Genomic DNA, 20,472 nt, shown 5'->3' with positions numbered 1-20,472 from the left:
TGGGTGCTAGTGGCTGATGGAAGGGCAGCTGTAATGCTCAACTGTAACTGTGTGTAGCTGTATGGGACGGTCAGGTTGAGATAGCAATATGGGAAAGGTCCCACAGAACTTAGCTCAGCTGTATCCATGCAAGGACAAACTCCTGAATGGAAAAAAATTAATACACAGTGCACTGAATTTCTGCTGCCCAGATTTAGAACCGTAATATTGAATGACATCTGGGAACTGCAAGGCCTAACTGAGCAATTAGAAGAAGCTCAAACTCTCCCTGATAAAATATGTTTAGATAGTGGATGGTTCCTCAACAGCTAGCCTTATATCAGACAGTAAGCGAGTCTGTATTCCGAACTATCTATGTAGCGTTTGGTGGAAACTAATACCAGCTCATCTGACGGCTAGTTAGTAGTAGCAATTTCAGTGTGTTAAAAGTAAATATCTACAGATACTTCCATTGCAATTTCTCGGGATGAAAAGTGAGAAAAGCAAAGTAACCAAATACCGGTGCTGCTTTTAGAAAGACAGAGGCATAGATTCCTTTCCTTAGCTTGCAGGCTGCTTGCTAACAGCTCAGAAAGTGAAAAACACACTGCATTGAAAAAGGAGATGGGAATTAATCACGAAATGGAGACAACAAGCTACTTAAACTACAGTTCCTATGGAGTCTGGAAATCTAACTCTACTGGTGCCCTTATAAAGAAGGACAGACATCAGGTAACAGAAAAGCAGGAAACAACAAAGGCAAAAGTGAAGTTCAAGGCCTAAGAGAAAGGTTGAGACCAAACAGCAAGCAAATACTGTAGTATATGTCAAGCAGGAAGTTTTGTGAAAATCTGCAGATTGCTGAAGATTAGAGAATGTTTTAAAAAGATTGTTTTGCAAATCTCTTCCCAGTTGAGATGCTTAGGTATGAGCACAGCCTCTCAACCCCAGAATTTATTATAAATAGATTAGTATGAAAACATGTATGTTATCAATTCAATTGTGCATAGTGTTCTTTGTGTATGTTTTATAGTACTTATGCTTTGCTTTCATTTAGGAGTTATGGAGTAATAAACTGAAAATAGTCAGATTTCTGTACCGATGTGCAACTAAATTTTGCATACTGATAATTTAACACTTTGTTTGTAGCTAACACAGCATGTGCTGCTATCTAGAGTATTAATGTTTACTAAATTTAACACAGACTGGTATTAGTAGCCTGAGCTATGCTTTGCAAAGAAAAGACTGCCTTTGTGTAGTAGGTGTTTTCTTCCTAAACACGTCCTTTTCTGCAAGCTAAAGGCATGGTGCTAGGATATTCTATTTTAAAATACATTTCTGAAGTATTTTTAGCTAGCACAAACTGTAGTGCTTTGATTCTAAAGAATGCAGTTTGCTTAAAATATTCAACTAAAAATAAATTCCAGTCTAGAAAAGCTTCAAAAAGTGTATTTTACATTGGAGAGAAATGTTTTCCAGCATAATCTGAGTTTGTACACTTGGGATATTTTTGTTGTAGAGTTTTAGTCTCTGGCTGTAATTTGCTGTCTCAGACCTAAACAGTTTAGTAGAAGAGAAGCATACCAAAAGGAGGTGAGGGTTCCTTAGGCTGGGGCTTTTTTGAGCTTCATGTCTTAGGTAGGTGTTTAAAGGCTCTCAAAAGCAGTAGAATGAAAATAACATTCTGTTGAGAGAAAGGGAATTACTATTTACTTTTAAATAGTCTGCATATTTCTGGCTGCACGTTGGGTGTTTGCATGATGTTTAGATGTATTGAGTTCTTCCCTTACACTTTCCCTTTTTATGAAGTTTTTTCTGTTTGCATATTTGCAAGTCTTACGTAGGATATACCCTTTCGATGAGGACAGAGCGAGCAATTTATTTTGAGGATGTGAACAGGATTTTTGTTGTTCTTTTTGACACTCGTGCCAATCTGTCTCCTGTTGCCAAATGCACGCTAAATAGGTCATTCCAGCAGAAATCATTGCATTAGCAAGCAAAGAGCAAAGCCATGCTGGTAGTGTTATGTGTTTATCACACACAAAAGGTCTTCCTGAGCACTTTTATCACTTCCTTACCTATTCTGCCTTGCTCAGAATCAGCGTGTGAGTACGATGGGCAACTACACTTGATCTGATGTAATCATAGTGGAGGGGGTACCTCCTTTTCTGGCAGCAGCTTCACATTTACACTGGATTAAGTGTAATGTGAAACTGTACCCAAAATAATTGGTTTTATGCTTCTAGAGGTTTTCATGGGGACATATGAGGTTATTAAGATGCATACGCTCCTTCACAAGGGAACAGTTCTAAGTTGTTGCCTGTGTTTTGAAATGTGTATGTTTTTCCTTTGCTGGCCCACCTTTGTAACTGGTCATATTTACACAAAACTGGAGCAAAGACTGCATAAAAGCTTGGCTTTTGTTTCCTAACCTCAGTGCCTCATCCTAATGTGTGGTAACTACAGAATTTCTTGCTCATAGCTCGCTCTCTACACCTTCAGGCATTAAAGTAGAAGCCCTTGGAGCCCATGCCTATCCATGCAAAGAACAGCAGTTGTAGAAACCTAAAGGATACCACAGGCACAAAAGTGTGCCTTCATTTACTAGTGTTCATAAATCAAATTGATAATGTTTACACCCTGTAACTGCTCAGGGTTTTAATAAAAAATAAGTATTTCATAAGGAAATGGCCTGTTTTTGTGACAGTGGTGAGTTCAAACCAAGCAGGAAGAAGTACAGCAAACATCAACAGAGGTGTTAGAGGAGAAGTATCTCAGACACATCTGCCTATATAGCAACAAGTCTTCACAGCCATCCCAGGAAGCAGCACATGTTTGCGATTGTAGGCTGAAGCTGGGTGGAGTGAAGGTCTGGCGTTTTCACTGTCCTCACTGAAATGAAGGGCCCCCCATGGGAGCATGGTGGGTAGTGGAGATCCAGTCACACTTGCCCCCCGTGGGAAGCAGGCAAGGAAAATGAGCAGGGAATTGTTTGTACTGGGGAAGAACATCTAGCGGAAAGTGTATTTTCAAATAGAGGCTGAACCAAAAGTATTTTCAATTCACTAATTTGTTTCATGTATATGCCAGATTTACCAGTCATTCCCTAATCCTCTCTCAGTGCTCTAGGGATCAATAATAGAGGTGCTGCAAACAGTCCTGGATTACCTTTGCTGCAAAGGGTTAATTTTGAACCATAAAACAGGCTTAACCTTTACTTTTTGGGGTGGTGGTGGTTGTGGAGTCCTTGCTGCTTATCTGATCACATGAGATTTGAGCAGGTAGTTTCAGAGATTCAGTGAGTGGATAGTGTGTTTTTAACAGCCAAGCTGAGGAAGCACTTCGATGGGGAAAAATCGCTGTGCGGATGAGAGCAGCAGGCAGAGTTGCCCTTTATAGTCTGGGTTTTGGCGAGAGAGTGTACATTTTGTGCAGAACAGAAGCCAGCACAAAGCATTTTTTCTCTCACTGTGTGTGTGGTTTTGGTGATAGAAATGTAGATGGTTGAAATTAAAATCTCATTTGTCCTGTGCGGGAGTCCTCTATCTGCAAGGCAGACTGAGTAATTTTGGGGATATACAGGCAAATCTATGCAAGACCTTCAGTCTGGAAAGGTAATAGTTCATAGATATGAGAAAATATATGTGTTCAGTCATTTTTCAGTTCCCGTACAGAAGTGATAAGCACCATGATTAAAAAAAAACCAAAACACACAAACCAAAAACAACCCACAGCATGCTATATTTGCCATTCAGGAGATGAAAATAAGCAGTAAGAATGGCTGGTGGTTTTTGTTGTTTGGTGGGGTGGGAGTTCGATAGTGAGGGCATGTGCAATTTTATGCAGAGTTTACGGAGAAAATTTCTGATGCTACTTTTGTTCTCGGTTGTCATTAGGGGATGTGTATATATGCATATAAACACTGCTGGGATTTAAATTTTTTAAAAATTTATTTTAGCCACAAAACTGTGGAAGCTTAAAATACACTAACAAACCTATTCTTACCCAACTATTTAAGTTTAATATCCATGAAAAAGAAGAGGTTTGCCAATTATGTGTTTCATCCACACTGAATGATAACTGTACTTTCCTTAAGTCATAACAGTTAAGCCTGCCGTGGAGTGACAAGACCTGGCTTTTCCTTTAGTGTTATTTGATACGTGCTTCAGTTTGACATTATGTAAATACTCTGCTATTAGGGAAGAAAATGACATAAAATTGCATCCTTTCTCAATGAGGTTTTAAGTTATTTCAGTAGCTTCTCTCCTTTTTGAAGCTGTAATAAAGATCATAATTAGAATCCCAGTTGCTTAAGTGAGAAATTAGCATGTTCTTAAATGCTGAGCAGAGTCAGGCTCCCAGTGAGACCCCCTCTGGGTATCTGTCCTGCCCCAAAGCGCTTTCCCTAATACCAATTTGCGTTCTAGACATATTAAAGAAAATCATATTCATTGCCACCTAGCAGTTAATCAGAGCCTTCAGATAGGCTTGAAATAATTTGCAGCCTGACTGCCAAAACCACCTGCATCTGTTCGTTTCCTGCAACTGTACCCAGGCATGCTCTAAAACTTATCAGAGAATGTCAGTCCATCACCCAGTACCAACACGTAAGACAAGTTCACTCCATGCATGTCCTTCATTCTCACAAATTTGTCACAAATACTACTTAACCCCACCCCGGACCTCATTGCTTACTGTCTTTGAGGCTGTAGCCAAGGGAACAAAAATCTAATGGCTTTTACCTGATATTTTCCCTGTCAAAAATATCTTTCCCTAAAGGTTTTGGTTTGTTTTTGTAGAACTGGGCACTAACATAGATACCTTATCAATATATATTTTACCATGTAAATAAGATTATAGCAGATTGGAATAAATTAAAACCTTAATGGGGCTAAAATAAACCTAATTTGTAAATTAATTAAAAACAAGAAGCAAGGAAAACTAACACTTTTTTTTTTTAATTTTAAAAAGAGACATTTTCATGATGCAAAATACAGATTTAATTTCCAAATAAGTGAATGGTAAACTATAATTGTATGATTTGCAAGAAAATACTTGGAACATATGAAATAGCAGTCAGAGATTTTTATAGTCAAGATGTTCCCTTTCTGGTTTTCCAAATTGTCACAGAAGATATCAAAGGGTAAAGCAAATAAATGACTGTCTTCGAAATTGACCCAGGTAGGGATACACTATTGGTGGCATATGGAATCAGATTTTTTTTTTTTTTTTTAAACAGTGAATTTTTATGTTCTGATGCTCTCCTATAAGTTCTACCTAACGCTCTTCTGATATGCTCTTGTTTCCACAGGCCAAGGCTGCAAGCACAAAGGAAGTTTGCTCAGTCCCAGCCAAACAGTCCCAGCACAACTCCAATAAAGATAGTGGAGCCGTTGTTACCCCCTCCCGCCACTCAGATTTCTGACCTCTCCAAAAGGAAACCCAAGACAGAAGATTTTCTCACTTTCCTCTGTCTTCGAGGTAGGAGTCTCGCAGCAGCCTAGGGGGACAGTCTCATTCAAAGAATGAGCTGTAGCACCACACACTGAGTAGCAGCGAGACAAATGTATGGGTGCTACACTTGAATATATTGTGTGCATTTCAACTCAGCAATTTGACTGTATCTGCAGCAGGAGCATTTGAGTTCATGGTTGTAAAGACCATAAAATGAGGCTGGTAATAGTGCAAAAGAAAATTGCTTTTATGCTTAGCACTCTGTTATCCTGAATGGGTTTTTGTCTAGCTCTCTTAAGTCCTCCCCATCTTCCTTTGTTTTGTCTGACTATAAACTGAAGAAGTGCTTAACTTGCCTGAGTACTTGTTCCTGCAAGAGGAGAAAGCTGGTTGGAAATTCCTCTTCTCTACCTACTCACTGTCCTTTATTGTTCAGTCTCGGTGAGGCTTTTCAGCTGATGGTGGAAGGGTTGCCTTTGTTCTTAGCTGTCCCAGGAGCTGAACTGTTCCTGTGGTGATAAAACAGGTGAGCTCCTCCACTCTGCAACCCAGGCGCAGATAAGGCATCTGAAGTTGTACAGCGAGATACCCAAATTATCTCACAGGAAGAGGTGCCTGAGCCTGTCTGGAGCTGTATGGTGTGTGTCTGTGAGCCTGCATGTCAGACTTGGGGACCTTAGCATGAAGTACAGCTGACTGTCCAGATTAAACTAAAGAAGGAGACCTGAGCAGTCATTTTTCTTAAGACTTTCAACAGCCCTGTTTCCCAGGGCATGTACTGAAGATAGCATCTTTCAGTTTAGTCTCGCAGTTGTCGTATTGGCTCTCATGGTATGTTTCTCTTTTGGGCAGGTGCCCCCCGCGCCCCCATCCCCTCATCTAGTCACTACTCCATTCTTGATATGCTGGAATGATGCCTCTTGCTGTTTTTTTTGTCCCATTACCTGCTGAAAGGGTGTGCATTTGTTACAGATAGGGCTTGTCTGCAAAATTCTTACCTAGTAGATCGAATTCTTCAAAGCTTGTGTTTGAGTTCCTCTTTCCAGTTCTGAATCTCCATTTCATCTGAGAGCAGCACTGGTCAACACCACCCGTAACTTTCCGCTGAGGTGTTCTCATCTTAATACAGCATGGTTTGATTTATTTTTTTTTCTTCTCTTCTATGAGATTTTAGGCTAATGGTAGCTTTAGACTGGTTGCTAATTTATCTGTCTTGACTCTGGTCCAATATGGAGCCTCCATCCTGTTGGGACTTCTGGTAAAGCGAGTGGGTGGAGGGGATGGAAGGGGGTGGTGTGTTAGCTTTTGTGTTTGTTTAAAGGATTGCGAGGAGCAGAATCTAATGGAGTTTAAAGTGGCATCACAGTCCTCTGAAATTTAATCTGTGGAAATGTATTTCTAATTTAGTCTGCTGTGAGGTTGATCAGTCTGTTGGCAGCATGTCACTGCTGTGATCTGGGCCAACTGCCACAGTTGTTGGTGGGAAAATTCAGATGGGGGTGTGTGTGTGTGTGTATGTGTGTGAGCACACATGGCTGCATTCACACACTTGTTTCCACTGCTTGCTAACTAAGCATGTGTTATTTATAGCTTTGAAGGCACTTGCACTTAAAGAAAGGCAACCTGTGTGGTGATGTGAGTTCTCTCATTTTTATTTCCTACTTTCTCTTAACATTCTGTTTTAACAATGCAAATTGGAAGCATGGGTACTTTTGTCCTATTTCAGTGCTTCATTCAGAAGGTTTGTTGTGTAGGTTTTTTTTTTTCCTATTTTAATCAGTGGCTGTTTAGCTCTTGCACCTGTAATTTTCTTCTTTGTTATTCATCTGTAGAATAATTGATGTTTTGTACTGTCAATTAAGAACTTGCAATTCATTCCTAATTTCTTCAGTGTGCAGGAGCACTCTTATATATTAGACAACACGTGCATTCAGACAGCAAGGTCCCAATTACAATTATATTAAAAACCATGAGGGAAAATCTGCTCTAAGCGCCACACATGGCATGTTCTTGGTCTGCTTAAACAGGCTGAAGAAAAGCAGAAAGGGGAAGCTGTCAGCTCTCTGTTTCAGCACCTCTACAAGCTTATTGCTCCATCACTCCTGTATAAAGCCTGAAAAGAGCCAGTAAAAACAGGGGTGAAAATCTTGGACATCTGCTACCTGGATGTATTTCTGTGCAGAAGCAGGAGAGTGGCTGTGATTTGGAGGAAGGAGGAGTGGGGTTGTTGAGATCAGTATTAGCATGGTTCTGGCTTCAGTGTCAGAACTGCTCTGTCTTTCAGGAGGTCCTGGCTGCCTGAGATTGTGTCTATTTGGTCTCTTGGGAGGTTTAGCTTCAGGTGGTTGTGCCTCTTTTGATGTGCTAATTGCAAAAAAGGAGGTGGAAGCTGGTTCTTAGTATGCTTGCAGGGAGTTTAGGTACCAGCTCCAGAAAGGTCCCACAAATGGCCTTCCAGGACACTGCAGGCTTGTCTTGGTGCTGCTCTTCCATTGGTATCAAGTGAGCTTGGAGAGGGAAGGGCCAGCAGCTTACTTAAACCCTGCATAAGGAAGACTTGTGATTTTTTTTTTTTTTTTTTTTAAAGGGTTTGTTTTGGTTTTGAACCTCTGTGCTATTATTTATTGAAGTGTTAAGGGATTCAAAATTGCTTTCATGGTGGGACATGTGGTTGTTCAGACTTCTGTCCAGATATGTCTGTCCAGTCTTGGCTGTTTGCGCTTTCATGATGAAAGATGAAATGCGACATGGAAATAAGAGCACTCATAGAGTGTAAATTCAGCACTTTGGAAATTATTTAGTACTATGTGTAATAGATCCAGGACAGTAAATCTCCATGTAACTTTTAAATTTAAAATTTTTTTTGAAGTTGGAACTCTCTTAGGTCCTAGTCCTCTCTAGTCCTTCAAAATGCTCTCATTAAATAGTCCCCGCATTCATGATCAAAGCTTTTCTTCAGCAAGGGAGTCTTCTCCAGAACTGGTGGGAAAACAGCTCTGTGGTGATGGCTCTGTCCTTGTCCCACCACACCCAGGAGCAGTGTCAAAAGTGCAGTGTAATTTTTTTGCACCATGTCAGTGTGTGCTTTCATTTTCTACTTTTTAAACAGAGACATTTTTTTAAAATCCCATCACCACTACAAGTTCACTCTTTGGTACTCTGGGGGGCTTATTTTAAGAGGCAGCAGCTGAATTCTGTAAGTGATGGAGCAGTACTATCATGTAATGATGTGGAAGAAAGTGCCTTAGGTCCCATACTTAGGCATAGAAGTCCCATTTACCTGGCCTTCTACTATGTCAGAAAATCTAATGATTCAAATCACTTAGTTGCTTTTTCTTTTAAGCATCCTGTAATTTCAAAGGGAGATAATTTAACCAAGATGACCTTCTTCGTTTTATTATCCAGAATACTAGGGGCTTTAGACATATTTTTAATTAGTGTGTGTTTTGAACTCTAGATACGATAATACAATGTACTAATTACTTCTTAAAAGGTAAGCGGAGCAGAATGAAAAAGCTCTAACAGTTCATGAATATCTGAGCACCCTGGAATACATCTAACTGACCAGACTTGGCAAGGCTCCCCTGCTATCTATTATTTTGAAATCCTTCTTTTCTTTTTGTATTTGTTTTTTTTTTTTTTGTTTGGTGGTTTTGTTTTTTTTTTTTTTTTTTATTAAATGGTGACCTAGAATTTCCAACACAAGAAGGAAGGGATATATAAGCAGATATCTCTGAAGTGTTTGTCTGCCATGTTCTTATCTTTAAATAGCTTCTTTGAAGGAGCCTGTATGCCCTTTGCCAGAGGCATAATTAGTATCTTTCAGCAGCTAACATAGATCTGAGTGTGTCATCTCTGTGCAGTTGTACAACAGCTTTCACTTTTACTGTATTTTCTGCCTCTGATCAAATTTTTCTTAATAGCTTTCATTACAGTGCATTTAAGTTACCTTTACTCTCCATAATTATTTACAGGTTAAAAATATTGCAAGTGGAATAATATAGGGCTAAAGGGGGAAGGAGAAACAACTCCCTATGAGCAGTAGATCTTTGGCAAAAGGTGATAACAGGAAGGCTATGATTAGGAGCCTACATTTTAAGAAGTTTTCCCATGATCAATTTTCTAATTAAGCCAGGCCTCTGGGAGTTACATGCTAGAGAATTTCAGGGATTCCTAAATAAAGATGGTTTAATTGAGGTCTCACAAATTGAGTTTTCAGGCTCTTCTAACAACTGTTCTGCAAAACATGTGACTGTTCATTTTCTTTGAGTACTGGAATAACTTAACAATCTGATGATATATTACACTTAGACAAAACCTAAATAGAAAATCTCACTATAGCATGTTGTCCAAACTTCAGTAACTTCTAAATCTCAGTGCCCCAGTCCTCTTGCAGTTTGTTCTTAAATAGGCTTTTTATTTTTTTAAACACCTTGCTTGGGTGGTAGGCTCAGGGGCCTTTGATCCCAGACTTCTCTCTCAAGTCTTAATTGAAAGGGTTGCCAGTGCCAGCAGATACCTGCAGAGGTTTTCTGTCACAATGGGAGAGCCTCCAAAATCAAAACCAGAAAACAACTCTTAATTTGTGTAGCTTTTAATGAGGTAGAAGGTACGTTTGCCTGATAGTTCGGTATCAATAGGTACACTGGACTTTGAGAGCTGGTGACTGCATCAATCCCATTCTTGAAGCACCAGCCTTCCAAGGGAGCATATTGCCACTGTGGAGACATGCTCACCAGATCAGAGTAAGCATATTAAATATCACAGCAACTTGATTAGGCTGGAAGCAAAGCAATGAAATGCTGACGTTGTCCAAAAATGTAAGCTGCTTTGCAGCCTGGGTTAATTTTTAAGAATTCCAAAATAATATGAAAACATGCAGATGTACAATAATTTGTTTAAAATACTCGAAGAAGACTTTTTATCAATTTTGTTGTTAAATCATTTGGTATTTGATACTAAAATTTTAGGATGGATTGAAAATGCAAGAATAAACTTCAGGGTGTTTAATATTAATTGCACAACCATTTAATAAAAATGTTTGCATTTAGTAACTGTAATTCACAATTTCAAAGTTCTTTTTTTTAAAGTTAGGAGTAACATTGAAGTGTAAGGTATGAGATACTTCTCTTATGTACAACCATTTAGTCCACCTGTGGAATATGCTGCTCTGGGCTGGCAAGTAGTTCTCGTGGTGGTTTTGGACAAGAGTAACTTAACAAGTGTTCACAGGGAGAAGTGAATATGCAGGCTCACAGCAAACAGCACGTGTATGAAGTATGCAGGGAGAGCCTGGCAACTGATACTGGTGGCATTATTCCTTCCCAGGAACGGGAGTGCTGCTGGAGGCCCATCCCTCCAGACATGCAGTAGAGGATGCATCTTCACATCAGTGTGTGTTTAATGAGAGATTTAAGAGATGAGAAGAGCTGCTGAGTGCAACATGGAGTAGCCTGTGTGTAGTACTACAGCTGAATCAAACTTTTTCCCTGCTCTTCCCATTTTGGGGCCCCTTTCTGATGTTAATGATTCCAGTATCTACCCCTGCAAAAAGCCACAGGATGAAATTAACTCATTGAAATGCGAGACTAATCTTGAGGTTCAGCCTTTGTATTTGCCACAAATTCACTCTCAGTCCCTCGACAAGCTGCTTATTTTTTCTGTAAAGTGAGGATAAATGTTTAACTCTGTATATAGGTATTGACATAGCTGGATATTATGGATGAGCTACTGGCATAAAATCCCAAGTACTGCGATGGCAGAAGCAGCACTTCAAAACCTTGCTGCGCAGAGTTTTTGATGCCCAGGTGAGCAATATAAAGTACACTGGCAAAGGCAATTCCTGCCATTCTTGCCAGCCAGAAACCTGGGAGCCTGCTTCTATAAGCTGTGAACCTACCATAAGCTCAGTGCTCCCCAGAAGACTTATTTTGTGCTAGGTATGGGGCTCAGGATCTCTTGGGTATGAAACATGGCCTGGTACAGCCTTTTGGAAGTGTCAGCGTGGTACTTTGGGACTTGTCTTGTTCATGGTGGAGGGGAACATAAAGTCGGGGGTTGAAGTGTATGTGGGAAGGGTTGGTTTTGAGGTTCACTGCCAAATCTAGCCAGGTTAATGGAGGTAAATTGCTTTGAGATTGTCTGATAGGAATTGTAGAAGTAAGAAGTACCATATTTGTTTGAGTTTTTTAAATATTCAGTAGTCTGTTACTCTGGTGTGTGTTTTGTTAACTTTGGAAAGTGAACCTTTTATTTTTTTTCCTGCAAATTCACACATTTCTCCACCCTTACTCCATTTCCCTTGAAAAGGAACAATTTTCTTTGGCTTTTTGGTTTTAGCTCTAGTGCTTTGAAGAATGGACTGAGAACAAGATGTGTTTTATGTCACTTAGCCAGTAAGTTAGCCATGACACTAAGGACCTTGCAATTTGTACAACAGAAGAGGAAGAGAGAGTTTGAGCATTGGGGTGTGTATGAGCTCCACTTTGTTTCTGTACTTGGGATGGCCTTTTCCTCTCTTGCTCAGGCACCAGGGAGCTCCCTCTGGGACTGTTCCTGCAGATGGAGTCAGACAAGTGAGATAAAATTGCTCTTTCCTATAGAGTTTATGCAGTTCATTCTCTTTTAGGCTTGCTCCGTAAAATGACCGCGAAGTCTGTGCATAAATTACATTTATTCGCACTTGAGGGACTAGGTGCTGTCCTGCCAAAATGTAATAAGTAGGACATATAATAAATGAGAAGCAGGCCTTAAATTTCAAGCACTGAGATGCCAGTACATTGGGAGCATTTGGGAGGCAAGGTTTTTCCACCTGCATACAGCCCCAAAATGGGGCCGTGTGTCAGAGCAGAAGCCAAAACTCTGGATGCAGCTCATTGTAGGGCTTGGCATGTTGCGTGTTTATCGGGGCAGGCTTAAATCCTGCATACCTTGACCTGCCTTGTGCTTAAGTCATTCTATGTCTTGGATTGTTTTAAGATTTTTCCAAAGCACATCTGGATTATGTTTAATTGTTAGGAGGAAAAAAGAAGATAGGAGCTAGGGAGGGAGTTGGTGTAAATAATTCATGGAGAAGAATCCTCCAGTTTTGCAGAAACCACAGCCCAAATTACAGAGAAGGCTCTTGGATTGAGATGATTTTTGTTGTGGTTGTAACATACCAGGGTTTGAATCCTGTCCAGATGAAAACATTTGGTTTGTACTTTAGTAAATATTGCAGAAACACTGCCAGCTAATTCTGAAGAGTAATGAAATAGTGCTTTTGGCAAAGCGCATGCACTTTCCATACTTCTGATTCCACTCTTCAGATCCAAATTCAGAGTTTTTTTAATATGTTTAGCTAGTCCAAGACAAAAGTTAATGTAATTTAATGAGAAACAAAACATACCATAATTTAAGAGGGAAAATTGCACATTTGTCAAATAAAAAAAATTTAATAACCTCATTAGTCAGATAAAATGACTGAAAAAGAGTCTAGTTTATTCTATTAATCAGGCACTTGCTGCTGAGGTCAGTGCATCTGTATGTACAGGTTACGTAAGCATCAATTCTGCCTATTGTTAGTAGCAAGTCTGAATTTTGCACATGCAAAAGGTAACATCTTTCTGAGAAAACTGACTTAAAAAACCATTTTACTTTATGCTTTTGTATAAGCATCAAGTTATTATAACAGGACATAAAATACATTTGTCATCCTTTCATATGCATTAGGCAACATTTTGTGTATAGTTGTGGTAATTGTTTTTCCTATATAGTTAGGTTTTCTTTTGTGTTGCTCTCACAATAGGAGGGAAGACAAAAATACTCCAGAGAGAATTTCAATAATGAAACTGCAGATACTGATGGAAACAGTTGCCAAACATACTTCAAACCTCATTTTTTAAAGAGCTGAGTATCCTCCCTTTTTGTAATAATTCATAGCTCATTGTAACCATGATGAGTTGAATTTAAAAAGGACAGCTCACCATTAAGGATTTTCTCAAAATTTGCCACGCACAGCGATATCTGATCACAGGAGCAGTAACTCCTGCTCTGGTACTGGTGAGAAGAGCAATACCTGGCGTTCTATAGCTGTCTGAGCTTTCTGCGTGGCTTGCAATCCCTTAGTCATCCACAACAATTTGTTAGACTTTCAAAATTGCTCTATGAGGGTGATCAATGGCAATTTGGCCTTCCCTCAGTGATTTGGAGGAGGGGGAGATGGCTGGGAAGTTCCCTCCAGGTTGCTGCCTGGCCCTGGCCATTACTTTTCTGTCCTCGCCTGTGAGTTAACAGTGACTTGTTAAGCAGGAAAAGGTGAGTGGCACATCTCCAGGTGGGGGCAGCAGATTTACAGCACTGTCAGACGTACTCCTCTTAAAATTGCTCAATACAAGGTGTCCTGCCCACTTTACTGGTACTTGTTACTATTTAATGTCCTTAATTCTTTAAATATCTTCCTCCTTCTGTTGCTCCTGCACCCTTTGTCGATCAACTAACTTACCTCTCGCCGCTCATCTCTTTCTCCAGCCCCAGCACATATGAGCCTCTTCCTTCTGCTCTGCTGCATGCCCTTTCTTGCAGTTTACTTCTGCCATGGCTTCTCCTTGTTTCCCAGCGTGTTGCCATTGTTCTCCATTCTCTGGATTGTTGTACATTGTTGTCCATTCTCTGGTGATGGCATATACTTTCATGCAAATGTTAATGCAAAACAAATCAACTGAGGGGAAAAAAAATGGCATTTAGGAGGTGTGTGCCTAGACATGATCAGGACAGAATGTAAAACGTGCAGTTCCTCCATGAGATTGGAAACACACTGTGTTTCATGTTTTGTTTAATAACGTAAAGTGATATACTGAGCTACACATTCAATAAGAAAAAGTGTGCATAGAAATTTTCCAAATCTTTACTTGAGAGCTTGTAACATTACATTAGAGTTACAGCATTTATTAATGGACTTTAATTTCCTTAGTCTGGGATTTTAATCTGAATCAGTTCCCTGATCCGATTCACCACATGGCCCCACAAAAGTTATACTGCCACAGTTGAGATGGTGGCACAGGAATAAGAACAAGAGGCCAGATGTAGTTTAGATGCTCTGTAGACCAGTTTTGATGCCAAGAAAAATGTCCACACAGCCACAGACAGTCTAGATGGTTCCTTGTATGAAATGTCTTCTAAATAGGTGGTGGGCACTCAAATTTTGTTTTCTAGATTACCATCAGATTTGCTGAGTGAGCGGGTTTTTCAGGTACCTGCCGATCAGGTGCGTGCAGGGTGGGTTTCTCAATGTGGAGGGCTGCTCCCCTGCTCTCCCCCTCCATCCACTGCAGTGCCCGTGGTAGTAGCAGCTGCCTGCACAACTTGGGGGCTCCTGGCACAGAAGGAGACTTGTAAAATTCAATACAGCCACAGGCTCTCATAACCGTCTTGCAGATTTTTCTGTGTATGCTTGGAGATGGAAACTGAGGAAGGAGGGAATTACATACCTACAGTGCTGAGATGTGGCGTGCACCACCTCCCAGGCACAAATGTTGCCCTCTGTTGCGAGCACTGCAGCTCTTCTCTTTTGCTGATGGTTATTAATTAAATTCTGATGTTGCTCTTTAGATTGCCCCCGGTAGGCTTTGAGAATCAAGTCTTGATGCTGGGGAGGACAAGAGGAAGAGGAAAGATGATTGCTCATCTCTACTCTTGCTGTCTGGCTGGCTAAATATGGGCTAGAGTGAACTGGCATAGCTGCCTCGCAGGTTTCTGTTGCTGAGTGAGTCCTGGCAAAGACAAAAATGAGTAGAATAGTATGTCATAAATTAAAAAATTAAGCAAATGCCTACACCTGTATGTTCTGTGAATGTGTCTGTATGTATGTGTCTGGTGAACCTGCAGTTTTCCTTATTTTCATAATGTTTTGGAGGGTTTTTATCATGTTGCTGTTATACATCATTTGTTTGATAAATATCTGTTATACATGGAGAAACCTGAGAGCAAGAACACTCAACAAAGTCTGTCTGTAAGGAAAACCACCATGGTCTTATCTTGAGATGAAGACAGGCCAGATTTATGAGGAAAGGCAATATATTTTATTAGACCAACCGATAGAGCTGGAAGAAACACGCCAGCTCTTGAGCGCATATTCTTCTCCACATCTCCAATGATTTTAGACATTTGTGGCTACAATAACACTACATAGTATTGTTTATGTAAATTAACAGCTTTGAGTAACAAACTGGGTCCCCTGTAGAGGCAGGCTATAGCATCATATACACATCCCTGTCTGGTTTCAGAGACGATGAGGGATATTTAGGACACAAATCTTTATTATAATAGAGAAGGCTTCCACTGTTAATGGTGCAGCTTCACCCATATGAGCTTCATTAGTTCTTCAGTCATGACAAGTCTGTTTTATTTCCATAAGAGGAGGTTTGGGGGGTGTTCTCTTAGCCTGTTGCTTGGTGTAGACCACAGTGCACGTCAACCGCTCGCACTTACACACGTTAGGTGTTGCCTAATCAACATAATTGTCATTCTTTTAGCTTAAATGAAATCACAGTATACTTTACAGGCTTGTCTTTCCTTCAGTTTGCTCGTAAAGGGAATTTGAAGTATCTTGCTCTTAAACAGCCTGTTACGGTGTTTTAAAAAAACCTAGTGTTTTCTCAGCCTTTTGGACATGTTTAGCTACACAGACAAAGTGAAAGTGATTTGAACCAGCTCAACCTGTAGGTGTGAACAAATTCTCAGTATTTGAGGCTATTCTAGAACTGCAATCTTACCATAAAAGACAGTGATAAAAATAGTTCTAATATTAAAGGTAAGAAAACTCAAAGCTTTTAGATTTCTTTCAGTGTCTTCCATTTATAACAATGCCTAAATATAACAAAAATGTGTGAGTCTAGCCTTTTTTTCTTTCTAACTGTTTTGCAAGTCAACTTCAGTAAATATGGAGAAAAAGCTAGAGGGGAGGAGGAGGGGAGGAGGCAACCCAGACTGAAAGCCAGCTTTTCTCTGAGGTCTCAGATTGCAGAGCACTTAGATTAGTAAAGTGAGGGCTAGCAGGACTCTCTTGTGTTATTGGACGTTGCTAGTCTAATTTCTCTGGAAATGTACTTCCCAAACAGTCCCAGCTGTCCCAGGAATGCAGTTTAACCATTGTTGTTCCTAGTTCTTGATTTGAAAGAATTAAAAAATGTAATTCTGACTGAAGATTTATGCACTGAGATTACAATTGAATATCAAGAGTTAGGTGAAGTTTGTACCTGCTCTCGCACTTGGGTTAGACTCTCACTCCTTTCTAAGCAGAATGACACAGTACTATATTTTATTCTGTGCTTTAAAGAAGAAAAAAAAAAAAAGAAAAAGAAAAAAGGTTGCTATTGTAATAATATTTGCATCACAGATGATAATTTTTTTCTTGCTGGTTGCTGTTGAAAGCAGCTGACAGAAAAGCTCAGAGATGTGGAACTCTAGGGAAGATGAGGCTTAGAGAATAGACGCTATATCTGGTCTCCTGTTTTAGTGTCTCAGAAGGATAAAATTTCTAACTATTTAATTATAATAAAGAGATTTCAGTCTGTGTTTGAATCTAATTTTAAGGGCGTCTAACAGTAAGTTTCTTTTACTGCAATCTTTTGTCAATGCACTAATGCACTGATGGTGCCAGACTTTGGATCCTGATTAGGACTGATGCACAGTACAGACTTGCAGAGCTAGTAACTTCTGAATCCATACCGCAGACTTGAATAGCTAGATGGAAGAAAAAAAGACAATTTATTTTTCAGGTAGCACTGTCCTAGAGTAACTGTTTTGGAGTCTTCTAGTTAGTTGCTGTTGAGACTTAAAGCTCCTCTCCAAGCAGAAGAATTAATGTGCCTCTTAGCACCTCTTACCTACTGTGGTTGATTGCTTAGAGTGTGCCAGAAAGTTCTGGGTTTGCATAAAAAATGCAAAGGGTTTTGTTTCTGTAAGTTGCTACAGCTCCCATGTCTTGAAATATGTCAGCAGTCTTTGATCATTAGTCTATATAAATATGAAAATTGTGACGTGCAAAAGGCTTTCCCCCTAGGATAACCATATGTGTCCATACATTTATGTCTAGGTTGGGTGGATTAATATGTATGTTATTTCAAGGGGAAGGATTGTCATGCCCTAGGTACTGCTGCAGTGTTTCCCCTAGCTGTCCCAGGGCTACCCAATGCACAGTGTGGGGTACTGCTGGGGAGTTTCTCTCTGCTTCTTCCCAAGGCAGTTGCAGTCCCAAAGGAGCCATTATAGAGATCAAGAACAAACATCTTTACAGGTCAGGACTAAGCCCCACACAGCCGCTCACTTGCTCCCCCCCGCAGTGAGATGGGGGAGAAAATTGGAGGGGTAAAAGTGCAAAAACTCACGTTGAGATAAAACCAGTTTAGTAGGTAATGCAAAAGCTGCAAGTGCCAACAAAGCAAAATAAGGAATTCATTCACTACTTCACATTGGCAGGCGGGCGTTCAGCTATCTCTAGGAAGGCAGGGCTCCATCACGCAGAATGGTTACTTGGAAGCACAGATGTTATAACTGCAAAAGGCACACCCCCCACCCCCTTCCTCCTTCTTCCTCCAACTTCTGTTGCTGAGCACAGTGTCATATGATCTGGAATATCCTTTTGATCAGCTGGGGTCAGCTGTCCTGGCTGTGTCCCCTCCCAAATTCCTGTGTACCCCCAGCCCACTCACTGGCAGGACACTGTGAGAAACAGGAAAAAAAAATGCCTCGGCACTGTGCAAGCCCTGCTTAGTAATAGCTAAGACACCCTGTGTTATCAACACTGTTTTGTGTTCCAATCCAAAACATAGCCCCATGCAAACTACTATGAAGAAAAATAACTCCATCCCAACCAAAACCAGTACATTTAAGAACGGATGGCTCATTGCAGAAACAGCCTATCCTGGTTTTTGTGCCATATTTAGGTATCCATTCATTAAAATGTAATTTTTGTAGTTAAGAGTATTTAGTACAAGCCTGGTGGGAGCAGAAAATACGCAACCCAAAAATAAACTTTAGTTAGTTGTTGGCAATAGCAACACCAACAGCTCAAAACCAAACAAAACACAGAATTGGTGTTTTGAAGAGCTTGAAGCCAGCAGTGTTTCCTAAGGAAGCATCAGCCAAATAGCCACTACCTTGTGTTGTTGGTCTGCAGCCCAGCTTTCTTTGTCCTTTGTTTTATTTAGCTACAGGAAAATAGTTGAAGCAATGAGTCCCCATTCTCCACTTCTATTGACTTTCTATTTTTTCCCTTCACCAAAAAAATCTTTCTGAATAAGTAGAAGGCTCCTAGGGCACCTCCCTCCAGGGGATATACAGGAGACTCATTTTGAAGTAGAAAATATCAGGCATAAGGAAAAGTGTCCATTAGTTGTCAGCATATTTGTGATTTAAAAAAATAGTGATTGGATTGCTACAGTCATGTTATGTGTCCTGATGCAGTCCAGGGAAACCCGTACACCATTGCATAACACATATAAAAGAAATGTTTTGCAAGAGTTAAATTTAAATTAAAACCCTGTATTGTTGTTAAGCTTGTGAATCCTCACTTCTCTGTCACTGAATTGCGTGTTGTATCTTACCCTTGCGCAAACAAGACAGGTTAGGGGGAGCATCATGGGAAGTAAGCAAGAGATAAGAAACAACATCCTCAAGAGGAGCACATGGGCAATCAGGAGACCTTTGCTCTTTTCTCTCCTTTGCCCAGGGACCTGCTAGGCAAATTTAAGCATCTCAATGTCCTGTTTTTTCTCTTTGTTTAAAACTGAACCAGAATACTGCAAAGCATTGTGTACAATACCGTAGAGGCCTGCAAAGCATTGTGAAGTTTAAATACTAATATTTTATTGTAATAATAACCTAAAAATATTACCGGGGTGCAGATTGGTTTGTAAATGCTCTTTTTTCTTCTGTTTGGAAAAGCTGTAAGCTTCCAGTTTGTGTGTTAAGACTTCAGTAAGGCACTTAAGCATGCATTTGAAATTAAGCATGTGCATTAGTCCTTTTCTGAATACACAAAGCTATTAATTAGGGCTTGTAGCAAGACTGTTTGATTGTCTAAAGCATGAATAGAATGTGCTTGGGGGGGGGAAACCCTGCTTTTCAAGCACATACTTATCCTGTTGGTAAAAATTAATAAATAAAAAACCTCCAGTTAGTCATGCACTAGTGTGACCTTCCATCTCTTGAGTCCCCCTCTTTCCTTGCTATGCATAACACTAAAGTAGGTTATGATCAATATGGTTAGTGCAGTAAGTGAATATAATGATGCTAATGAGCCATTTCTTTATAATGGTCAGGTTCTCCAGCCCTGCCCAGCAACATGGTGTATTTTGGAAGCTCTCAGGATGACGAGGATGAAGAAGAGGAGGAGGAGGAGACAGAGGACACAAAAACAGCCACAAACAATGCTTCATCGTCATGCCAGTCAACCCCCAGGAAAGGAAAAACGCATAAACATGTACCAAATGGGCAAGGTAGGTCCTAAATAGTGCTGTTTTCCTGCACTGCCTAGTAAAGAAATTTGAGCTGAATGTGCTTAATCCTCGTTCATCCTTCTGGATTTGAATGAAGAGGGATACAGTCTATAATGGGAAAATGGAGTGAGATGTAGTGTTAGCATCGTCCACTTTAACCTGTTTCTCCTGACAATCTGAACTCTGTGGCAGAACTATAACTGCAGGGCTGGAATTCTATATACACACATGTACACATACTGGAGTTATATGCACATATCTCTGTATAGACACATAGTCATTCTCTCTCTGGCTTTTTTGAGACTGTTGTTTAATCTAGAATGGTTTCATTTTAGCAAAGTTAAATATAAACATTCATAAGTGTTATCAAAACATGTGAAAGGGGCAACACTTAATTTCTCACATGCAGTACTGATACTGCAATTGCAGTACGTTAAGATACTGCATACATGTTTTTGATTGTAAGATTTTATGGAAGAAGCTTTTTAAAGTTGGTTATTTCTTTGCAAATCACCAAAAGCTGCATTCATTACAGAGTATTTCTGTCATGATGTCCTTGTGT

The 20,472-nt window shown here is 40.0% G+C and overlaps 1 protein-coding gene across 1 annotated transcript in view; it reads left to right on the top strand.

Annotated features, from left to right (window-relative positions):
• Nucleotides 1–20,472, top strand: part of JARID2 (jumonji and AT-rich interaction domain containing 2) — a 225,390-nt gene that overhangs the window by 153,696 nt on the left and 51,222 nt on the right. The window contains exons 4-5 of the mRNA XM_074899720.1: nt 5,291–5,460; nt 19,734–19,910. Coding sequence (XP_074755821.1) covers nt 5,291–5,460; nt 19,734–19,910 — 347 coding nt within the window. The remainder of the gene's footprint in view (nt 1–5,290; nt 5,461–19,733; nt 19,911–20,472) is intronic.

The sequence above is a fragment of the Athene noctua genome, chromosome 2 (genome assembly GCF_965140245.1).
Source record: "Athene noctua chromosome 2, bAthNoc1.hap1.1, whole genome shotgun sequence".
NCBI lineage: Eukaryota > Metazoa > Chordata > Aves > Strigiformes > Strigidae > Athene > Athene noctua.
This window is presented reverse-complemented; position numbering and strand designations above follow the sequence as displayed.